At 37.1% G+C, this 25,072-nt stretch overlaps 1 protein-coding gene across 5 annotated transcripts in view; it reads right to left on the reverse strand.

Moving 5' to 3' along the window:
* Window positions 1-867: 867 nt before the first annotated feature.
* Window positions 868-25,072, reverse strand: part of LOC6561802 (fasciclin-3) — an 84,855-nt gene continuing 60,650 nt past the window's right edge. The window contains exons 2-7 of one of the 5 annotated variants that reach the window (XM_032735733.2): window positions 10,843-11,160; window positions 10,179-10,523; window positions 9,658-10,092; window positions 6,838-6,868; window positions 2,038-2,401; window positions 1,047-1,341 (exon numbers count right to left, since the gene is read on the reverse strand). In XM_032735733.2, coding sequence (XP_032591624.1) covers window positions 1,132-1,341; window positions 2,038-2,401; window positions 6,838-6,868; window positions 9,658-10,092; window positions 10,179-10,523; window positions 10,843-11,160 — 1,703 coding nt within the window. In that variant the 3' untranslated portion in view covers window positions 1,047-1,131. Of the gene's footprint in view, window positions 1,342-1,493; window positions 1,554-2,037; window positions 2,402-4,637; window positions 5,349-6,837; window positions 6,869-7,428; window positions 8,100-9,657; window positions 10,093-10,178; window positions 10,524-10,842; window positions 11,161-25,072 lie in introns of those variants that run through there. The other 4 variants (XM_001988478.3, XM_032735735.2, XM_032735732.2 and 1 more) reach the window with 4 other exon arrangements.

A 25,072-nucleotide genomic window follows, 5' to 3' on the forward strand; every position in this document is an offset into this window, starting at 1 on the left:
ATGTTACATTTCAATTAAAAACCTTCCGTGATTTTTATGGTAAAGAATTTTATTCAAAAATGTTGCTCAGCTTAACTTTATACAAATTATAATTTACATATGTAAAATTAATAATGAAAATACATAATTAGTGATGCACTTAAATTAGACATAATTATTATAATATTTATTAAATTTATTTAAATTAATAACATAATCGTATATATGAATTTGCCAGTTAAAAAGAAGACAAAGAAATACTTCCGAGATTGAAATTGGATGGAAAATGTTTGAGTTGCATAATACAAAAAAATTAGCATAAAGTATTTTCGGTTATCTGTTGCGCCTTTGCTAGAGATTCTATATTTGTATTCGTCTTGTATAGATTCGTAATATATCCTTTTTTTAAATGCTTTGCTCTGGCTGCGATTAGTTGTTTAAAATTGTTTTTTATCAAAATGGTTTAAAAAAACGTTTTTTCTTTTTGTATACAAAATCGTTTAGGAATAATTCAAGGTTCATCTAAATAATATTTTTTTGTGGGTTTTTTTTTTTTTGCATATTTTCTTGGCTTAAATTACATTTAGCTTAGTTGCGAGACATTTATGTAAATAATTGAGATTTTTCAAATATTTTTTGTATGTTTTGTTTTTGCCTATGTAAATTTAATTTATAATTTGTGTTTATAATAAGTTTGCCTGTTAGTTTTATTTTATTTCATTTGTAAATTTTATTTAGGTGTTTGGGTTTGTGTTTTGTGTGAAGATTTTTCTGTGCGCTCTTTTTTTTTATGAATTATATATTTTTATGTGAAAAATGCTTTTTGTTTTATTTTTATAACACACTCATTACGATTTTTTTTTGCTTTTCTTTTTTTTTTTTGTTTTTGCTGCTGCCATTTGTAGATTTAGATTAGCTTTTAGATTTTTTAGATACACACATTCAATGAAGTTTTTGAAAAACCACACTTAAGACTTATATTTCAATAATATTTAAAGGTTAATGCATTGGGTTTGTTTTGTGTTGTGGTTGTATTTTTGTTGTAGTTCACAATATTATGTGTTTTTTGTTTGTTTAATGTTGTTGCTTTTTTTTTTTGTTTTTGCTGTTGTTGCTGTATACAGCCTCATTGGGCTTGGTTTAGAGTATTTTTTATTTCTTGCCATCGCCCTTTTGCACATAGACTATTTCGGCATATTCCGTTGCATTTTTGGCAGCTGCATCCACTGGTGTTGTTGTTGTTGCTGTTGTTGTATTTGCTGGTGCTGTTGCTGTTGCTGTTGTTGTTGTTGTCGCAGCAGCTGCTGTTTTCTCATGAGCGGGCTTCAATACAAGTTCAGCATAGACGAGTTGTTTGTCTTGCTGTCGAAAATATAAAATAAATTGAGTAATGATTTTTTTTCATGGTAATATCAATTTACAAATTTATTTGCATACATTTTATCTAGATATTTTTTTGGGTGATTTTAGAGGGCAAATTGTGATACCTTTTATTTGCATTTTTTTTGCTGCTGTTCTATAAGTTTTCTTTACTTAAAAGTCCACACGGGTGAAGTGCTCTGCCAAACTATAGCCTTTATATCGATAAGTACATATATAGAATTTGTAGTATTTACACAAGTTACACAAAAATTATTTTTGCATGCGTTACCAATACGACGAAATGAAAAAATATTTAAATAAAAGGCAATTTGTTGATTGTTTTTGTTATGTAAGCCAAACGTTGTGTGGTAAAAAGAGACAAAGAGAGAAAGAGAGAGAGAGAGAGAGAAAGAGAATGGCAAAAATATTTGGTGATTATAGAAAAATTATAAAGAATTGTTTAAGCTTTTACACCGCCTACAAAATTACGCTAAGCTAAATGGTGTAGAAAACTTATCGCCCACACACACACACACACACTTTTGAATACACATACACTCGCACACACACACACACACACACACACACACGTATACATAGAGAGACACTCAGTAATTTAAAGAGTGAGGAAGACAGAGAGAGAGAGATAAAGAAAGAGATAGGACTGTTGAGGAGTGGGCTTAGTTGTTTGTATACCTTTGGTTCATTGTCATTGCCATCGATTGTTGCTGCTGTCCTATTGTTGTCCTGCGTCTGCTCATTTGAGCCAGTCGCCGTTGTCTCCTGCTCCTGCCCATTGTTATCCTTGGCGTCCTTCTTTCTGCCATCTCGCTCATTGAAACGCTTTAAAATGGCAACGGCAAAGGCTGGCAAACGTTTGGCCTTCTTACCGGGCAACATTTGCTCCTGCTGCTCACCGTTAGCATCCTCGCCAGCTCCCAAAGCAGGACCTGCTCCCGTTCCAGCGCCTGTCAGTGTTGTCGTTGCCGTTGTTGTTGTTGTTGTTGCCGTCGCGGTTGAGGTGGAGGTGGCTTTTATGTCGGCACTTTCGGTGTCGCTGCTGTTTTTGGTTTCAATTGTGGTTAAGGGTTGCCGTTTTTGTTGTTGTTTGGTTTGGTTGTTTGTTGTTGTAGTTATTGTTGTTGTGTGATTTTTTGGAGGGGTGTGTGGGAGTGGGCTACTTATTAAATGTGTCAAAATAATTGTTTGTCGTGCAGCCGGGACAATAGATAGTAGGGGCAGACAAATAGATACAGGGCCCCAAAAATTCACATTAAAGCGGGGTTAGTCGATGGTTAGATGAAAGGTGTGTGCTTTGGATTAGAGAAAGAGTATCTTTTTGAGTTATGCTTGCCACAATTTCCACTTGCTTTCACCAAATGCGGCCGGTTTTTGATTAGTGGCTTCAACTTGTGCAGCGTAATTGCGTAATTGTGATTGCTTTGTGGCACCATATAAAACCAATGTTTCAACTACTCTAAAATTGTCGCTTTGGATTGCAACTCTTTAAGCAGTTGCATAACGGAAAAGATGCAAATAGATCACTTAAAATAGCTTTTGAAAGCTGTAGGAAATTGCAGGTTTTCCAGTAGAAAAGAGACTGTATTTTATCTGCTGTTTACCTAAGATTATCCCAAAGGGTAAAAGCTATGGAGTTTATGAAATTGTTAAGTCCTTTACTATATCTTTTGACTTTTTTCTTGTGTATACTTCAAGTACTGGAAAATTGAAAGAAAATATTAAAGCTCATTTTAAGGACAACAACTGATTTATGTAACTAATGGCAAATAGTTTTCAAAGCACTGCAAAGATTAGTTATTCTAGACATGGAAAAGTCTTATAAAACGTCTGTCACTTCTCGCAAAATCGCTTAAATTTATTGGAAAAGTTTTTTTTTGTGTGTTAACCTTGAGCTTTGGCTTTGACCTCAGCTGTGCTGTGCTCAACTTTTCCACAATTGGCATTTATTCCGTGGCATGGTTTGGCCCAGATCGCTGTTAGCTGATAGTCGTTAACATAATTTGTTTGGCACAGAGCACACATGCAACTCGTATTTGGAGTATCTATATGTATTCTATAAATATTGTGGCTCATTTAAATGTCTGGCAGCAGTCTGGTTGCGTGTTCGTTATAATTTCGATAGTTAGACTGTTAGAAACTTTGTGTGTGTCTCAGTTTATCTGCAGCACGTGTTTATCTGGCTATCAATATTGAAAATGCAAAGCACGCAGCTTGAACAAATTCAATCGCATTTAGTTTTAATAGTCTGGCATATGGTATTTTGTGTATTTTGTTATTTGTCCATTTGGTTTTTGTTGGGGAAATATTATTCTCTTAAGTCTAAAAGAGGATTAAATGTAGTTTTGAGAAATTGAAATAATATAACCAAAAATATTACAATAATAAAAAATTAAAGAACCCTCAAGCCCTTAAATACACACACACACACAAACACGCAAGCAATTCGCATTTTTTTTTTATTTGGTTTTGTTAATTTTTTATAAATATATATAAAGTATAAAATAATGTACAACTCTATCAAACAAGTCACACTAACTACAACTTAATAAATACCGCGTTTTGTTTTGTTTTTTTTTTTTAAATGTGTTTTAGGATCTACTAACTAGCGAAATACATTAAATCATTGTTCAATTTGCAAACTTAAACTAAATGATAAAAAAGTTAAGAAGAAAAAAAAGGAAATTTGTAAGGCTCTTAAGGAAGTTTAAAAAAAAGTACAGTGGGCACAGCTTAAGTTGAACACTGGTTGCGCATCTCCTTGTTGACTTTTTGTTCCAACTGACTACATTGAAGAATACGTTGCATTAGCATTTCGCTGCTCGTTTTGAGTAAACATAACAATTAGCTTTATGGCAGGTAGCTCCACAAGGCTCGCCATGCAACTGTCTATTTAAATACATATTCGAACAAATTCTTAATTTCATGCTTAAATTTCATGCTGTTTTCGTGAATTGACCTCAACTTTGTTGAGCCTTCCACAATTTCGTTTATTTTGTGATGTATGTGTGTATTGGTGTTTTGGTGAAGCTGTCATGAGTTTCGCTTGTTGTTGAGTTTCAGTTGAGTTTCATAGCTTGTTGCTATGCAACTGAATTTTAAATTTTAATGAATTAGGTTCGTCTTTTCTCAACGCTTAACTAAATTGTATATTATTGCATTGGATTGTTAGATTGGCATTTAAATCTCAATCGAGACTGAGAATAATACATTTAGTCAAATTCTACTTGATAATAGTGAGTCGAATGCCTAACTAGACATTGAGAAGTGTGTCTAAGTTTTTAGATTTAGTCGCAAGTCTATTCTATATTTCGCAGTGTAAGAATATGTAATCTTGCGCACACACAGACACACACACACACAGACAGACAGACAGACACACATAGACACACATTTAGATTTCCGTTTCCTGTGGAATCCTTGGTGTTGTGGGCGTTGTTGATATTTGTCGATTTTTGTTCGGTTTTGGTGGCGCTGCTGGCGGAGTTGCTTTTACTGCTGCTGTTGCTGTTGCTGCTGCTGGAGTTGGTGTGACTGTCTGAGTGCGTCCCGATAGCAGATTGGCCTGTTTTTCGAGCAGCTCACGCTGATCCTTGGGCAGCCAACGCGAGAATCGCGACTCGGGTATGCCCAACTGATTGCCACGCTGCAGCAAATCCGAATTCTCAGTAACAGTTTCTTCTTGTTCCGGTGCCTCGTTACGCATCTGTGAATTGCGTCCGCCCGCCTGGGCCATTAGCGCATTGCGCAGCGGCATTGTTGTCGGATTATAAACACTACTCTCACGATCCGTGCCATAATCAAATGAATCATCCTCATCCTGCACACGTCGCTCCACAGAGAATCGCTCGTGGTTATGGCCATTACCATTGCCATTTGGCTCGCGCACTTTGCTGGCGCCTAGAAGCGTTATGCCATTGGGAGTCTCGAGTAACGCCACATTTTGGCCATGATGCGCTGCCTCGCCGGACTCGAGCTGCTTGTCGCTGCTGCAAAAGTTGGTTTTCGACCAGAAGCGAGAGGGGCAGAAACAACAATTTTTTGACAGTTTCGTTTTTATTTCGACAGTTTATATTTTTGGGGTTTTTTTTGTTTTGTTTTGTTTTTTTTTTTTTTTGTGGTTTGGTATGTTTGTCCATATATGAAAGTACACAAAAGAAGTAGAGAGGGTATTTGATGCTGTTGTTTTTGTTTTTTTTTTGTTGTTGTGATGCATTTGCGAAATGGCTAACTCTCGTTTGGAATATGGCTTAGACAGCGACTTGACGTTTTAGTATATGCAGATTAAGTTGTTGTTTTTTGCGGTACAACACAGTGAATAGTGAGTGAGAGAGAGAGAGAGAGAGCAAGATAAAGAGACTGACAGAGACAGAATAAGAGATAGAACGACTGGGCGAGGCGAGGCGGGCGGACGAGCGAACGAGCAGTGTGTGTGAGAGTGTGAGCAAGTATGTGTGTGAGTGTGAGGGTGTGTGAGTGTGGCAGCGTGAAATTTGTTTTTCGAATTGCACAGTGAATTTGATTTGATTTCAATTTTGAGCGACAAGACAGCGAGAGAAATGAGACGAGTATTTTTTTTTTTGCCGAACAAATGCGAAAAGTTTTTGTTTTAGTAGTTTTGTATTTTTGTTTAGTTTTAGAGTTTTTTTTTTGTGTATTTCCACTGACATATAAAGCAATTTCGTTGGTTTGCAATGACTGGAAAACTACAGAAATATTCAAAATTTTTCAGTTTGCAGAACTACTTAATTTTCCTTTAAAAGTTATTTGTTTTAACAAATTATACAATAATTTGAAGTGTTCCGTTTTCACTGCTCAAATAATATTTTTCCATTTTGTTTGACAGAGTAAAAGTCAAGAAACTTATATCCATATGCAGATTTATTAAATGACTTGCCAGTGGAAATATGTCAATGTTTGTGTGTGTTTAAATATGTATGTACTTATGTTTATGCGTATGTGTGCTTAAGTTAAACGCTTATTGAATGTAAATGACTATGACTAGAGCCTAGCAATGATATATGTATAATCTATAGCTAATGGTAATGATGATGAATAAGTTCAATAGCTGCTTGTTAATGAAAATAATAAAAATTGAAAGAAATTAAAAATGACAATTAACAAATTAAATGATTGCCGATAAAGCCATAAACAGAAGCATGCAACAAGACAAGGCACACAACTCAACTACGCAATTAATTGCAAAGAAATTGTGAAGCACAATGATCAGCTAAGACCATATATAGGATGCAGTATTGTATTATATAATAGTAGTAGGCAGACAGATACCGTTTTTGGGTTAGTTTTATGGGTTGGTTGACATCCAGATGGAGACAGAGAGATTGAGACAGTGGAGACTGAGCGAGATTGAGCATGACTTATGTAAATAAATGGCCTGGCCCCGTTGCACTTTTAACTTATTTTGACATAAACATTTTGAGGCGAGAATTTGATGATGGATTTGTTGGAATTACTTACGTTTCATTTGTGGGCGTCTTGATTGATTTACCTGTGAATATAAACAAACAAATATTAACAAATATTGTTTAAAATTGATTCGAAATTTATATTAAATATTGCTAATGAGTTAATGGAACATGAATTGGGTAAATCAGTTAATAGAGATCATATTCTATACCATCATCATGAACTACATCAATATACGGTAGGCTATATTCAATATAAATAAATGTATTCCAAACCAATTTGTTGATTATTTAAATAAAAACACAATTTATTTGTAACTTTAAAATAAAAATGTTTTTGTTTTGTTTTGTTTCGTTTTTCATTTGTTTATACAAATTACTAAAATTACAAAAGTACGGAAAATAAGGTGTGCAAATTATGTTAAATGTATTTAGCCAATTTGTTTTTATATTTATAACTATATAATTTATATGTGCGGCATTAAGTTTGCTAATTATTCGAGCCAAGATTTATTTATAATTGGTATACATTATATGCTATATATATTTTATTTTTGTGTTTATTAGCTAATTTAACAGTTTATTTGAGCAAGAAAAAATTAATTTGAAAAATGCAAAAAAACGCTGGCAGGTTGAAGCTTAATATAAATTAATTTAATGCTGGCAGAAAAAAACCATATGAGAAAATTATGATACAAAAAAACAAAATTATGATTTAATGTTGGGGGAAATTTTTGTGAGAACTGTTCTACCCGCGGGCGGATTTTAAAATTGTAAACAGGAGATTCCAGGAGATTTTCAGTTGCGGTTTTAACTTAAGAGAGAGAGCTTACAAAAATACTTGGCCTACAATAGGTTTTTCTGCTTAGTATTTTGTATATATTGTTTTTTATTTTTGTTTTTGTTTTTTATATATTTTGTGCGCTATTGAGATATATCTGAGCGGAGCAAAATGAGAGAGCGAGCGTTTTTTTGTTGTTGTTAAGGATCCAATTGCTTGTAGCAAGAAACTCTCTCATTCTTTCTCTCGCCGTATTTAAACGGATGTGTTTGGTGGCTTGGGTGCATCGGCATTATTCTGTTGGCCATTTCCGGCCGCAATAACCGCTGCAGCAGTCGCTGCGGCGCTCTTCTTTAGATCGGCCTTCTTTTGGGCCTCCAATTTATCCGTGACGGGGGGCGTGACCTCCTCGGATTGCTGTGTGGTATCAATATGCTCATCGGCATTATCTTGGCCATCTAATTCATCGTCGTGCTGGTCAGGATGGATCTGGGCCTCGGAGTCGGGACCAAGGTCTGTGTTTAGAGTGGCTCCTGTAATGAACAACAACAACAAGAACTAACATTTAGCGACGAGTGAGTTCCTGGCTGCTTAATACAACCATTTGGAGCCAAAAACACACTTAACCATTTAGTTGCTTGGGCCAAAACTTATTTAACTGGGGTTAGTCCTTTTACCAAGTGAAAGCAAAGTAATAGATACGAAAGATATGAAGGAGATACAGATTTTTTTTATAGAAACTAAATTTAAAGTGAAAAGTAAGAAAGCAAAAACCAAAATTAACATTTTTTTTTATTTTTACAATTTTAAAACACACATAAAAATATATATATATATGTATATATATTATACAGCGTCTTTAATGTTAGCTCTTCTTGTTGTTGTCATTTGTAGACACTTTTTGAAGCCAGAGTTTCGTGTCTGCTGAATAGAAGTTTTTGACACTTGTTTGGTTTGTTTTTTGTTTTATATATGCTAAATACATTTAAGTTCTTAGAAAATTGTTATTTAAATTGTATGTGATATATTTGCTTATTAACATGCAAAGGCTTGTTGTAAAATGTGTACCGATTTATATACGTAAATATTGTTTTTTTTTCTTTTTTCTTTTAAATATCTTTCTTTTTACAATATGATAGACGCCGCTTGTTGTTTTATTTACATAAATTTATTTGGCAGCAAATATTGATGATGACAGATTTTGTAACACATTTTTCATGAAATTTGGGACACAGAATGGTTTCCTTGGCGTCAATGCGATTGTTAATTATGTTTGGCAAATTGGCGCGACCGCATCCACAAAAATCAGCGGTAGACATTTAAAGGGTCTGCGCTTAACCCTTAATATCCGCATATCCCTAACAGCAGACAAGTCAAAACGAAATTCCCGGCGCAAAGTTAAGATAAAAAATGTTTAATTAGATGGGATTTTAGGGCAACGATGAGTTGCTGCCGCACCCAGATTGCAACTTGGCGCTAATTAAAATTTAAAAGCCGCACAATGAGTTCAAAGTTAGCGATACCGAGCTGCGGTTGCCACGCCCACACTCAACTGGCGGGCGCTCATAGCTGCACTCAGAAAAATAATGAACGAAATCAATTTATTGTTAAATAAATAAAAATACCAGAACGTCTAACTTCATTTTACTTCTCAGACAGATTTTCGATAATTAAGAAATCTATTTCTGAAAATTGCACGAATAGGAAATTCATAAAAACGTTCCATATGTTTCTTAAAAGTAAATATTTTTGCTTTTGGTGATTTTTAAAATTCCATGGCACAGATATTTTTCTGAATGTAGCATGTGTTTGTGGGGCAGACATTGTCTGTGCAGCATGTGGCGAATATGGAGCTTGGCAAATGAGATGAGCTTGGTTAGGGCTGTGATAGCTGATGTCTGATGTCTGAGTGGCTAAATGGGTGGTTTGGGCCAAATGGAAATTATTGTTAGCATAGCTGATGATGATGGCATGACATGATGATGACATTATGATGGGCACCCTCGGAAAAGCAAAAAAAAAAAAGATGGAATATCCCAAAAATGTCTAAAACATATTATAAAGAAAGAGTGCAAACTCTGCGTTACTTACCACCAAAGCACCATCTGCCGGTGGCGCGCGCAAACAGAACGAGCAGCACAATCAGGACGATAACGGCAACAGCCACAACGATACCCACAATGGCGGCCACATCCAAGTTGCTGCTCGGCGGCTTGCTAGACGAACTGATGCGCACTTGATAATCGGTGGTGCCCAGCTCATTGGTCGCCCGCAGATTGTACGTTTTGGTTGTGTCCTCTAGTGTGAGTCCGGCAATCGCTAGGGTCACATTGTACTCATCGTTGCCCACGTATTGTGCCTCATAGGCCGAGTAGCGTCCATCGGTTCTGCCTTCCGGTATAACCAATCCATCAATGGTCCACTCAATTTTCGGCTGTGGGCTGGCACGGATTGAAATATTCACAATGGCAGTGTGCTCCAAATAGAGACCATAGACCGATGCCTCAGGCAGATGTACGGGTGCATCTGTGAAGTAAATAGAATGGATTTAGATTAAGTATATATTTCAAGCCTATAACTATATGGATATCAATTTATTTTGTAGTACTTACATCGCACATTGATAACGTAAGCAGCTTCCTGGGGCGGCACACTTTCGCGATCGGTTTGATGATGCGAGCGGCAAACTAATTTGCGATTGCTGTCCTCGGGCACCAGATGCCATTGGATCTCCTGCACTGAGGTGGACAATTTGACGTTGTCGGTGGTGGGCGTGCCAATGATCTGCAAAGGACTCGTGCGCTTGTTGGCGGGCATATTGTCAATGTACCACGAGATGTTTGCTGGCGGGCGACCATTGCGCACAATGCAACGGGCATTGAATTCCGTTCCCTCCGCAAAGAAACCATCACGATTCGGTTTCGATATCAGCTCAATAATCGGCTGCTGTGGACGCACTATAAGACAAAACCAAAAAAACAAATTCAATTTATTAGCGATTTTGACGATTAGAGTTCTAATTCAAGTACAATAATATCCTAGTTAAAAAAATATTTACAAAAAATATGCTTTTTATCAATTGAAAACTTTTCACAGCCACAAGTGAGTAATAAATTGATCGACTTTCAATGGTAATTCATTTTCGTTCATTGATCAATTTTTAAAAGTATTAAAAGTTATTAAATTTACACATTTAATTTTAGGTTGATTGAAATTTCTATCTTAATTGACTAAACTATTTCGTCAAGTAGCAAGAACTGATAGTTTGTTACTTACATGCCACGACGAGGTCAATGGTGCCGGAAAGCTCCTCACCCTCGACGCCCAGGCTGCACTTGACCTGGCCATTATTGCTGGCCTTGACGCGCTCAATGATGACGCCGCACTGGCCGGCAGTTAAGCCCGCTCCAAAATAGGTGAATCCTGGCGTCTTGCTCCACACGGGCGACAGATTGAGGACCTTCTGTTCGCCGGGTATCTCGATGCGGCAGTAGTTGATGGCGCGACCATAGCGACAGAGCAGCTCGGTGCGATCGCCCTCGTTGAGGAGCGCTGTGTTCGGTTCCACATTCACCTGGCCAAAGCTGAGCGCATCTGCAAGCAGAAAGGGAGAAAGAGAGAGAGACGAAATCAGTTTCCATCATTTAGCCGTGTTGCGTTAAAGTGTCTTGTAACTGTTAACCAGTATCTGGTAACTAAAAATGTACATATCTGTTTAGCTGCAGTTGTTGGATGGCAATCAGCCAAATGAGTATGAGTAACTTTTTATATTGGTTGCGAAGCACTTGTGCAGTTTTATGCATCCCGCAGATACGCATCTGCCTGCACAGCATCTGCAGTTACGACCACAAACACCCAAGTTGGCCATAACTTGCCGTGACTTCTCTAACAACTTGTCCAGCCTCAAATATGCATGTGGGCTGCGGCTGCTGTGTTTTCTCATTAAGTTTCAATTACGCTTTTTTCTTACCAGTGGCAAACAATTTGCAAGCTATTTTGTATCTCTCCCTGACTGCGGAAAACTTGTCTGCATCGTAAATTGCAATGTTCACTTTAAGTCTTTTTTTTGAAGCTGTAAACTAAATTTTGCAGCATATTCATTTTAGTTTTTTTGTGAATTTAATTTTGGAAACTACTTTTATTTAGAATGTATTATCATTGCTATTATTCAAAAACAATTATATAAGCTACAGATCATTTTTTGCCAAGCGCCGATATATTTTCAATGTTTTAAATTGTTATTTGCTAATTGCTTTCCAATTTTATGCATAAATCTTCAACCATTCCTCTTGCTATTTCAAACACCTCATCCAATCTGGTTGTTGCCTTTCCATTTCTATGCGAAACTGTTGGCGGCAAATTTGGTGTCAAGCTTTTATTTTTGATTTTCCTTTTAGCCCTAACTTAGCCACAAAAAATTTTGTGTGTGTTGATCGATTGATTTGTTGTTGTTTCGCTTTTCCGCAATTGGTTTCGTTTTTCATCGTCTCCAAAACACTTTGGCAACTGCCAATAAGTGCTCCCCCTCCAGCTGCGCGCTCCCCTCAACCTCCACAACCACTGCACAATAGCAATCTAACTAATTTTGTAAATGAAAGCCGCAAAATTGCAAAATGTGCCATAAACATGAGGCAGCTGCTGCTGCTGCTGCTGTTGCAGCTGTTGCTGGCTGATATTGGCAGTCAACTGTGGGGACGTTGGGGAAGCGCGAGGGGGAGAGAGAGCGGCAGCGAGAGCGGAAGGAGGTATCAATGAAGGCTAGCCAAGTGCAGCTGGGCATGCATTGATTTGAATTTCGTTGCGCTTTTTGGCTTTTTGACTGACTGCTCGACGAGGGCGGGTTGAGGGGTGTGCTGTCAAGACATTTGTTTGGTCAGCCGCACACACACACACACACATACATACTCAAGCACACACACACACAGTCGCAGCACGACAGGAAATGGCAACAAAAACACATTTTTGCATGCTGCCTGCCAATTCATTGGTCTCGTCTTTTTATATTTGCATTTGTTTGGCTTTAAAGCAGGTCAGCTCAGTTAGCCCAGTTAGTGCAGCTGGCCAGCTGCATTGCCTCGTAATTTAAAACCAGACTTTTCCCCCTGTGGCAATTCTCGCCTAACTGTTGACAATTGAGCTGTGAATGATTTTTTCTATATATCTCTCTCTCAATATTTCTTTGTTATTGTTTTTTTTCTCTCCACACTTGAGTTTTGTGGTGCAATGAAACCACTTGAAGTTCTCTGCACATAAACTAAATCGCTGAATTTATATTCTTTTCCTATATATATATATATATATATATGTGTACTTTTTAAGCTTGAATTTCGAGCGTCAGCATTTTCGCAAAAGCAAAAAAGAACACACACACACCCACATGCTCATATGCTGTTGGTGACACTGTGCAACAGCACTGTGGAATGTTACATTCACAGCTACTGGCATGAAAACAAAGATGATGATGACGACAGCAACAATGAAAGGGATTGCGATGCTAGCTTATGCCACAATACGCCCAACTCTCCGCAAATGCCCCTAGAACATCTATAGACATACCCCGTATTCATTTGAAATGGGCACGCAGGGTATGATGGAGTTGTGTACATTTTTGCAGCAGGCAAAAGACGATTTCATCACTTATATTATATGGATAGTTGATCACCACAAATAGCCCCTAAAATCGATGCTATATGTGAAAATTGGAAGATGATTTTTCAATAAACACAAAACTTATTAAGTTATCTTTTTTTTTTTTGGGTATATCCTAGTCTAGTTCTAGTCTGGTGCATTTTACATTGTCCGTATTGCACGCATCGTAATATTTATTTATTTAGCCTTTTGCAAGCGGAATTTTTAGTGGAACGTCGCGTCGTCCATCGTTCTGTCGTTTTGTCGTTCTGTCGTTGGACGCTTGGGTTCTGTGTTTTATTTGATGCCATGTCTGCAGTTTTCAACTTTAGTCGATTCGCGTCCAGTCGCCTTGCTCCCGGAACCCAGATAGCATAGCCACAGGCGACGGAGAGGCTGCTGGACGGTTGGATGCATGGACGTGTTGTCCAGTTCAGTGGTCTTGCCACAGTTTGTAAAGTTGGCTTCGGTTGCGCCTTCTGTTTCTTTTTTATGTTGTGCTGTGTGTGTGTGTGTGTGTTTGTTTGTGAGCTTGGTATGTGGCAAGAGCCACAAAATCATTTCACTTCACTTTCCTTCTACTATATACAAATTGTGCAATATATTTAATTTAAAGCGCAATAAAATCAACTTGCTTGCCCATTGCCGGGCAATCGCTGGGGCAAGTGGCGCGCCCGTTGCTCCATGCCCCAAACTACATGCCCCGCTGCCAGCTAGCACTCGTGGCACGCCCCTAACGGCCATTGTTTCCATTTGACTCTGGCCACGTTAACGTCTTTTATTTGAAACGTGATTTTTCCTTAAATATTACGTTCAAGTATTTGATTTTCCGCCCCGCGGGAAATGGCAACAACAATTTTTTTGGGCGCCTTCACGTTCGCTGGGACTCTTCACGAACAGTGGCACACTAAATTGTTAATAGTTGCAAACTTCATTTCGATGTTTAAAATAAGTTAAGCACACAATATTAAATCTTTCACTATTCATCGCATTGGCTCCACTGTAAGCTGTCTGTTTATTGCACGGGCCGAATGAATAAGCCAAATCCAATGCAATGTCTGGCTAGCTGGCTAGCTGGCTAGCGGGTTGGACTGACTGAACTGGCCTTTCCCTGCCTGGCTTGGCCTGGTCTGGCCTGGCCTGGCCACAAGAAGTTGGAATGCAATTTCAGCATAAGGAAAGAAAAAGTGCAATCAGGAAGACATTGTATGGCTATGTGCTCATGTCTATATGTCTACACATAAAGCATTAGCCATTGACTCGAGTACAAGAAGTTCTGCGGTATTGTTGCTGCGGATGCCTTAGTAATTTTCAATTTATCAGCGTCGATTTATCAACTTTTGTTGCTGTTCATGTTGTTGCTTGCCTCACCTGCAGCGCAACAAAATAGTCAGCGAGAAAAAAGATAATTATTTGTTGATTTATGGCAACGGAAAGCGCTTGCTAGTCACAGTTTTACCCACCTCCACCGATATAATATCGGTGTATAGGATATTTGATATCTATATGTTCGTATCTTGACAGCGACTTGAGCTTGACTTTGGCCCCGACTTGAGCATAAAAACCCGTTATTGTTGTACTATGTTGCATTTGGATGTCTTTTTTTAATGTTTTTATTATACGTTTTTGCTGTTGTTGTTGTGGTTGTTGTTATTATTGTTGTTGTATTATGGCGTGTGTGTGCAATTTCTTTTTTTGGCTATTAATAATGATTGGTTGTTACATCAAATTGCCGGGTCGCGGTCTCTGGCGGTTTTCTCCAATGCTTTTTGTATTTATTTATTGTATTATTAGTATTATTTATGGGCCAAATGAATCACGTTTTATGTACAAGGCGTCCAAATTTATTAAATATTACGTTTGATTTATGCGCAGCATAATGAAAAGTGTTAGACGACAAATTATCAGAGTTGCGGAAATCTTAAGGAAAGTCTTTCGGTGAGGTCAATAATGGCTGCAAAAAAACTTGGAGTTGCCATTTGCCACACGTGCCACACACACAAGCGGTAAAAACTTCGGTGCAGCCTGTTCATATGAGTCACAAGGCCTGAAAATAATCGTCAGCTTTTGGTTTGCTTTCGAAACTCTTTTGAATTTAGTAAGGGTATTCGTTGCACCGCATCGCCATCTATGATTGGCCACTTAATTTCACTAATCGTCGGCATAAATCGCAGTCCTCGACGCTTTGAAAGGTGAATGAATATAAACTCTGCCAATTTTCCGTTGGGTGTAATTTTCATTTTGACCAAGGTGAAAGTTGCCCAGCAACGGCTCCAAATCGGTGTGTAATCAACCCGTGAACTGCTTCCTGTTGAGTCGCAGCAGCTCTCTCAGTCACTGCTCAAGTGTATCCAATCTCAAATAGAACTGACTGCAGCTCAAAAAATTGACAGCACTTTTACCCTGCCAAAAAACTGGACAAGAAGCAAGATAAAATAGAGCTATGATTGAGCACTTCCATACAAAATTCCAGCGTGACAAAATCTTAATTATATCAAGTAAAATATATAATATTATATTATATTTAATGTGTTGGCAGGGCAAGTGTTAATATGAGAAAATGCAAATGTATTCAAGAGAAAATAGAAAGCTGCCCATTTGCGAAGCTAGTCCGAATATAACAGATATGTTTTAAAGATACCATTTATAATAGCAAATTGGAATTGATAAGTAAATTAAAGTTTTGCATGTCTCGCAATTTATTTTAATTGAAGTGATTCAATATCATCGATCTCAACTCGATTGGCAAACGCTGTTTTGCCAATCATTTCACTTTGCGACCTGTCTGACCTGTCTGTGCCCTTTCAGCCATGGGGCCAAGAGCAAAAACACAACTCCAATAACAGACAATAACAGACAATAACAGACACTTGAGCTGCTTATAGTTTATTATCGTAAAATATGCCAAAAACCCCTGAAAGTGAGAGGTTTGTGGAGCTCGAAGAGAACCAGAAAATCAGAGACTAAGAACACGTAGAAGACGTTACTTGCCACTGCCACTGTTATTTCACGCTGAGCGCAGTCAACATCTTGCACTTGGCACTTCAGTTTTCAATGAGCTTATAAGCGTCTTATTGTAATTACCTGACAATATAGTCAAGTGGCTGTACAAGAATAACTATAGCTACAGATGACTGCAAGTGCTAAGCTGTTTGCATATTTGAATAGCTGCATAAGGCAGCAAGGCAGCAAGGCAGCAAGGCGGCATGGCAGCAAGTCAGCAAGTCAAATGAAGCAAAGTGCCCACAGAAGTCCAAATGCTTGTTAAAGCCTCAAGAATTATTATCATAATTAATGCATTTGCAACGAGAGGGCAGCAGCGACAGACCGCAATGTTTTGTCAAGCATTGTTGAGTGGACTCTGACTTATTGAGAAATGTATGCAAATATTGCTCATTATACCAAAAGTATATATATATATATACATACATATATATATATTTGTGTATATAAAACGAGAGAGATGGAGAGAAAAACGGAGACAGAGAGAGAGCATAACCCTTCAAAACTGTGAATGCTGTTTTGCCGGACATGTGATAAATTTTGTGGTGCATTTGCCTCATAAATTTTACAGCTGGAAAAGCGATTTATATTTAATGTGTACGAATGTGTGTGTGCCGGCTGTTGTAAATGCATTTCAATGCAATTCTCTGCAATAACAAATATTCCAAATTAATTGCTCAAGTTTTGCAACCCCTTCATTAATATGCGTCAGGTTTGGTCAGTGGAACTTTAAAGAATCTTCTTACGGCTTATATACATTAGTATTAAGCTGGATTCACACACGGAACATAATGGCTTTATAATTGCCTACATCATGCTTCATATAAATATTTAATTTCATCAAACGTGCGAATATTTAAGCAAATCATTTGTGTATGCCTTCAAGGCAACATTTCAATTTTATACCTCATAATATTTGATCTAGTTCCAAGAACTCGCATCTTTAACCCCTTTAAGACATGTATTATTTAACGAAACTCGCTTCACTCTGTTATGGCACCAGACGTTGTTTTATTCCATCCCGATCCGCTTCCCGCTACGCTACCCCTCTCTCCCCTCCACCCTCGCTTCATAATTTAATGCATGAAGCTCACGCACAAGCAAAATGCGACACGGTAGACACTGCAAAAAACCACAGAGAGTGTTGAGTATGGATATACTCTATAAAAATATTATGGCTTAGAATTTAAACAATTTTTTTTTATGAACTTTAACTTTAGCTTTCGTCGACATTTGAAGTTTCTGAATTTGGAAAATTCTTCTGAACCTAAAAAATACTTCAGCTACAGTCGGCTGACTAAATTATGTCAACCATCTTTTATAAATTGCAAAGGCTCCCTAACATTATTTATAACAATTATTAATATTATTTTAATGAAAGTTTTAGAGCAAAGTAGTTAAGAAATTTTCAGACCACGAGCTATTTAAGTGCAGCTTATTAGTTAAACTTTTAAGAGATTTTATATTTGTCTTAACTTAAGAAACTTTCTCTGTTATAAAGTATTCATATATGCGAAATTTTGTAGAGTATAAAGATCTACACATATATGTATATATATATATATATATATTCAGCACATGCGGAGTCGAGGACGCAAAGAGGCATTCATTAACATAATTTTGATATGCACGCGCCAGTTGGCCACACCTTAAACAACTATGTAGGTGAGGCTCAGCCATGAACTGTTGCGCCTTCAGCTCCTTGCCACAAGAGTATGCAAAAGAGCTCTCCTGCATGAATTTATGAATTATTTTTTCATTTTTCGTTTTTTTTTTTGTTGTCAAACAGACGATATCAAAGAAATCAGCAAGGAATGGTTCCACAAGCACGAGCACATAAAATGACTGTTATTAATGTATGGAAGGAAAACAAGAAAATCTAAATAAGTAAAGAAAACGTTGCCTACTTTCAGGTCGCCTGGCTGCCCGCCAAGTGTCTCCTGCTATTTGCCAAACATTTATCAAACTCGCAGACGTACAGACAAACAAGCAAAAAAAAAAAAAACAGAAAACGAAAATTGTTAGCCAAATCAGCGCCGAAAGGTAAATAAAGTTAATGGCTCGACTTGGGTGGGAGGTGGTGGGCAGAGGGGTATAAATTCCAGACAAAGTCGCCAGCGTCGACGCCGACGCTCGTAAAATGTCTGGCCATGGGTTTTAATTGTTTTTGCGGTGTTGCAGCGTTGACAGAACAAAACAAAAACAAACGAAAATGCAGAGTTGGAGGTGCTAGAGAAGTGTCGAGAGCATTTTGGCCACAAAATAAATTGATCTGCGGTTTTCGGTCTCATAATTTATGTTCCATCCATGCTGAGACTCTGTGAAACTAACTACGATACACAAATTTGACAAATGGCTTCGTATTGTCAAATGATATTGAAGTCGCATTGCGAATACCGTATTAATTATGTGTTTTTGTTGCAAACGCTAAATCAATTAATTATCCCAATGCTATTAACAAAAATATATATATAAACATAAAAAAGTGAATAAAATTTCTGCGTTAAATTTGTATTGACATTTGCCATATATTGGGTCGAGCACCAAAGCCTGCAGGTTATTGATCCCCATGGCTGTTGACATGCCCTCAAGGGTCTGTCTGCTGGCACAGTTGAACATAGGGAAAGAAAGCTGTGACAGGGTCTTCAATATGTGCAATTACTTTAATGGCGAGAGTTACGAAGAATTTAATTAGATAATTATATGATATAAAATGAGTCTTGGTATGGTGTGTCTATTCTTAAGACAATTTAAAAGAAGACTTCAAGCTATTGTTTTAAATATGACAAGTCGATCTATGGGACCTTGAAATTCTTACAAAATTCGGGCAAATAATTGAAAGTATTGCATCTCATTATCTTCCTCTATATACAACTTTCATCAATGCGATTGGGGACATATGAGGAATGTGTTTTGAATTAACAAATTGTTTGGATATCTGTGTTGAATTTAACACAATTTTTCTGTGGATTTTTTAGCATTTTAATTGGACAATTGTTATTCACAACTAATTTATATGCTAAATATGCCTTTAGATGAATACATTTGTATATATTATAGATTTCCATATATAAGTATTTAATGTGGACTTAAAAAGAAATTTGTTTGCATGTGTCATCGCAATAAACCAACAATATGCGCAATATTATTTATGCTTTGTAATATACATTGTTATAACGGTGCTTACTTAAGCATAACTAACAGTTGTCATGCCACAAGTGTCTTTGAACTTAGCGTTTTTTTTTATTTTTTCGCTTTGTTTCAGCGTTGAACTTTCAAGTTTGTGTGCAAAGAAAAAAGTTTGTCAATTTTGTTGTTGTTTTCTTTTTTACTTTTTGCGCTGATCTGTTGAACCGATAAAAGAGGCCCCAAAAAAGTCTGAGTCATGGAGTCTACTCGCAACCAATTCTAAAGAGGAAATTGCTGACCCAAAACTTTTAATTAGTTGTGAATTCCAGTGGCTCATACGTGTCGCATTTCTATTATTTTTATTGAGTTTTTTTTTCTTTAATTCATTCATAGTAAAATTTTGAATGCACGTCACACAGGGAATGGGAAATTTTATGAAATTCATACAAATAAATTGTGTATTCTTCTGACAAGCTCAAAGTGCTCATGAACATGGCCAAGTTTTCACTGTTTTATGTGTAAACTTTGAGAATGACGGCAATGCTAACTTGAATATTTTTCATTTACATTTTACATATTATGCTAAGCTTGATCCAGGTCTATGTTTAAATTTTTGTGCTGAGATGGTCGATTATATCCGCATTTTCAAATAGTTGTGGCGATTGGCTTTCGAGACAAGCCGTCGTTCTTTTTTTTGTTTATAAAGTACATAAATAATATATACAAAAGCACAATTTAATATAATTATAAGTCATTTTAACGCGACGCTGCTCGTGGCAGTGTTTTTTTGTTTGTTTTGTTTTGAATACGTTTTTCTTTTATAATTTTTTCTCACATGCAAATTGCGTAAAGTCAAGTGGAAAACGTGTTTTTATGTTTTTGAATTTATTAACCATTCACACAAACTAGATTTGTGGGAAACTGCGGCTCAAGGTTATGCAGCTAGTGTTAAGCTGCAGTTTGCAGTTAGACGGGGCCACATTTTCAGATACGTTGGTCTGGCTCCAAGGTGAACCGCTTCTGTTTGTATATTTCTTAGTAATTATATAAAAAATGATTAGGTGCACAATCTTTTGAGGTTTATCGTGGGTGTAACCACAGCTGCCAGCCTTGGGACCTTAACTTGACAGCATGTACTCTGGCCCCAACCTAGTTTAAGTTCGCGTAGCGAAGAGTAATTTACTTTCCCATTAAAAATAAAAATATTATAATTTTATCTATCATTTCTGCTGTCAAAACTCATTTGCATAATTTCCTTATTGTTTTTTATTTATCGCTGGCTGATAGTATAAATTGTTATGTGCATTGTAAATGACATTGAAATTAACTTGGTGTCAACTCTTTTTTGTATCGCATCATTAAAGCGTAAAAAACATATTTTATTAACTCTCCGCTCAAATGTTGTAGCAATTAAACATTATTTTATAGCTCATTTGAATATTTCGACATTAATGTGCATTGAAAAGCGATTGTGGAATAAAGTTAAATGTAATTTATTATGCACAACTTTTTTGGAAGAGATAGTGTGTTGACATAATCAAGTCAAATGAGATAAATGCAGCGAATCTGTTGATTGTTGTTGGCCAAAAGCAGACAATAATAATTACAGTAAAAGCTGTTCCTGGATGTTGATTAAACTCAATTTTCAAATATTGCTAGTGATTATTATTCATTTTGTCTTTCTGCGTAAAGAGCAATTTCTCAGTTTCTCTGGCAATCAAGTCGTATGAGTTGGCGCTATAGACACGAAAGCGATTTAAATCTTAAGCTGACCAATTTCCTTATTTTTGTATAGTGTGTGAACTGAAGGCACAAACAGATTTAGAGACACAAATAAAAATAATAATCAGCTGTGCTTACATTTGTGAACTCGCAAAAGATTTGTGTAAAATACATTTTCTCAAGGCACACAGCGATCTCTATTTGCTGGCTGTCGTAATTGAAGAGCAATGGATTTGCGGAACACATGAGATTATATATCATTAGGAGGACCAAAGCTCGAAGTTGAAGTTGAAAGTTTTGTGGCAGCTAGAAAAAGGCCTGTGTAATTTATCATAAATGTTAGAGTGCAAAGTACTCCCAGATGTGGGCTGGGGGAGACCTTTGTTGAAAGTATAATTAAAAGCGAAAGGTGACCGCACCTTAACTTTCTCGGTCATACTTCTCTCTCTCTTTCTGTCTCTGTCTGTGTCTCCCTCGATTCGAGGTGAGGACAAATGTGTAGCATGCCACGAGGCGCTTCAGCCACCATAAAGCGGCTGCTGCCGCCGTTGCCTGGCGACCTCCTGCGGGTTAAATGCGCCTCACTGCGCCCGTTTAACCTGACTGTGTACCAATCTGTGTGGTTGTGTGTGTGTGTGTGTGTTGGCCACGGGCAAACATAATTGAAGTCATAAATAACGAATTATGTTGCAAAAGTTGAGCGCACAAACTGTTTGTTTAGTCAACTTTGTGTTCATACCATTGCACAGGGTATTTTAAATTTGTCGGGTAGAGTCAAACGCATTTAAGACGACGTCTCAACTTATGTGTTCTTGAACAGCACCAATAACCAAACAGCTTTGTGTTTATTGACAATCTAGTCTCTGAGTATCGAAGCTATCTTTTGTTGCTTTCGCTTACGTAATTAACCAAATCGAATCCAGTTATAAGCCTCTGCAAGGGTATTCAATATTCGTCGTACCAAAAGTAACATCATCCTCGTGATTTTTTGCTGTCGTGTGTTTTTTTTATATATTTTTAGCTGCTGTTGCTTTCAACGCGTTTCACACTATTGTATAATTATGGTGTGCCAAGCTAGGGGCTGGTAGGATTTCTTGGGTGTGAGCAGTGGGGGAGGTCACTTCCCTCACTTGCTCTATGGACGGGGCTAATTATGAGTAAGCCCGAGCGCTTGGCCGCCTCATCTAGCCGTTTACTCGTCTACCCGTCTACCTTTCAGCCACGTGCAAAGATTTATTATGATGGAATAAGTTTTTGTTAATCTTGAAAAAGGGGGTTTTGGGGGTCGTCAGCGAGGTGTGGGTGCACCTCTAATTAAAAGCTCCTGCGCTTGGGAAGCAGTTTTAATAAATGTTGTGATTTGTTTGACAGCCGCAAGGCTTTTTGGGCCGCTTAGTTACTGTTGCTCTTTGCGTTCAATGTAAAAGCAGCTTTACAAAATTGAAAATGTTTCCCGAACAAACAGAAATAACTACAGCCCAAGCAGGCAGACAGGCAGGCAGGCAGGCAGGCAGGCGGGCAAGTAGGACATGGAGACAGACAGACAGATGGTCTGATGAAACAAAGTGTTTTTAATTAATGAAAGCATCGACTGCTTTTCACGCATCCAGTAAACTGCATTAAAATGCATTTTGGTTTGTGTCTGCTACGTTTTTTCTTTATTGCTGTTATTGTTGTGGCTTACAACTGAAAACACTCTTGTACATTTCTCAGTAATTTAATACCGGTGACGTTGTTGTTGTTGTTGTTATTATTGTGGTGTGTGTTCTCTGCCTCTTAATACCACGTAATACACAGCATATGTGTGTATTCAGTTTAAAGCATATAGTAAATTATATAATTTTAATTATCACCCATACAACTTCAATCAATAATTCTTATGCATTTATGAATATATATCAATTTGTATATACCTTTGACTCAATGTAGTTGTTATGTGTATACATTTTTAAATTGACGCAGCTGCTAACAAGATGAATTATCATTTAAAATAATTGTTGCGATTGTTGTTTCTGTTGCTGCTGTTCTTCTACTGGATTTGACCGACAATTAACGAGAGCTTAAAAAGCAAAGAGTGATGAGTGAAGAGCCGACCAAAAAAGCAACGGCTTGTTGGAAAACAATTATCAGCAGAGTCAACAATTGTTTCAAATGACAATGGAAGTGGTTTTCAGCAGAAAATAAAAGACCAATCACTTAACATTGGGCCAACGATAGACATAAATAAAATATATACAACATTTATTCAATTTCTGAGGTCATTGTATGATTGTTAAATGCTTTTAAGAGGCATGAAAATTACCATCTACGAAATCCTGAAATTAATCGATATGTGCTTGAAACAAATTTCGATTGCCTCATAAGCAATGATTGTTAGTAATTAATTGAAAGGCAAGCTTCATTTGATAGATACAATTTCTCAAAGCGAATAGGCAATCTAAACACGATTAAAAATAGTTTCAACTCTGATTTACCGTGTTGGGCGTGGTTATAGAGCGAGAAACAGGCAATCAAATTACAGAGTATATTGCAGATTGTTTTGCTTGTTGCTTAAGCAGCATAAATACATTTTATATATATTAAAAATTATATTGAAGATAGATTCTGACATTATCTATTGTGCTTTATAGATCTGCAGTTACAGAATTAACATTATTTATACACGGGCTTCCGATTTCAAGAACTCATCTATTTTATCCAACATTTTTCTCGAATTCGTTCAATTTCTCATTAGTTTTTTACATACCATTTTATCTGCGATTTTTTCTCCGCATTGCCAATTATTTACCTAATCTTTTGTTCAGTCAAACATCACATTCATATGTAATACACATACAACTAGTTAAAGTAGAGAAGCAAAGGAAAAACAAGAACATTTTTTCGTTACATTTCGGTAATTAATTGCAGAACATTTTGCTGGATTTTTGCATCCGACAATTGTGCCAAAAGTTGTTGTCATGCTTTCTTTGCTTCCGCTTCCGCTGTCAATCCCCGCCCACATTATAGTCCAAATAGTAAATGCTAACCGAGTATTTTTGTTCTTGTAAGTAAAAAGTTCTGCTGGCAGCCTGACGCTGAGAATTATTTCCCATTTTGCACCAATGTCATTAACCAAAGTGTGGATGGGTTGCCAAGGGAAGATAGGGGGGTTTACAGCAGTGGGCTACCTGCCCTAGACCCGCAGACGATGCCGGCATTTCGTTTCTGCCCCTAGATGACGTCTGATAATGACGATGATGATGATGATGATGATCATCATGATAATTACAACGGCTGCTCATTTGCGTTGATTTCGAGCGGAAAACGTTTGTCGCAAAATTTCATTTCGATTCGATTGACATTAATTAATGATTGTTTCAATTCACATACATACAGTTATATACATATATTCATGAGGACTCAGTGGAATGTAATAGTAAATATGTGTATTGCATTGATTTACTTCGTCAACGATTCCCCGGCTACATTATTATGCTGGCGCAGCAACAAATTTCAACAGCAGCAACCATCGGCAGCCCACATACCACAGCTCTCAGTTGAACACTTAGAAAAAATATGGTCTTTGAAGTTGGTAAATCCTAAAACATTTTTAGATTTCGTTGGAAATTGTTTCTAAGTTCCTCTAATCGATAAACTCACAAATAGTTAATAGTTCAGCAAATTTACTTTATAAATCGTGAGTTGTTCTTTGTGAATAATTAGGCGAACAATAAATATATAAATTAAAAGTTTATTTCTTTTTCTGAGTGCAGCTAGAGTTCGGAATCTTGGGGTGGCTGACAAGTTGCCAAGTTACGACAATTTTCGTTGGGTGTTAATGATGATGAGCTGTCCTTGTCGATACTATTGCCGTCTGTCGTCTGTGGCTTCCCGTCTGTCTTGCGGTCTGACTTAACTTAGCCTGCGTCCAGCAATTCCAATTCCGTTGCTGCTCAGAATTTCACTAATTGTACCAGACAGTTTTGGGTGGAGGCCAGTTGAAATATTTAATTATGGTTTTTGGGTCGATGCTCCTGGCCACACT

The sequence above is a fragment of the Drosophila grimshawi genome, unplaced genomic scaffold (genome assembly GCF_018153295.1).
Source record: "Drosophila grimshawi isolate 15287-2541.00 unplaced genomic scaffold, ASM1815329v1 contig_1377, whole genome shotgun sequence".
Classification (NCBI taxonomy): domain Eukaryota; kingdom Metazoa; phylum Arthropoda; class Insecta; order Diptera; family Drosophilidae; genus Drosophila; species Drosophila grimshawi.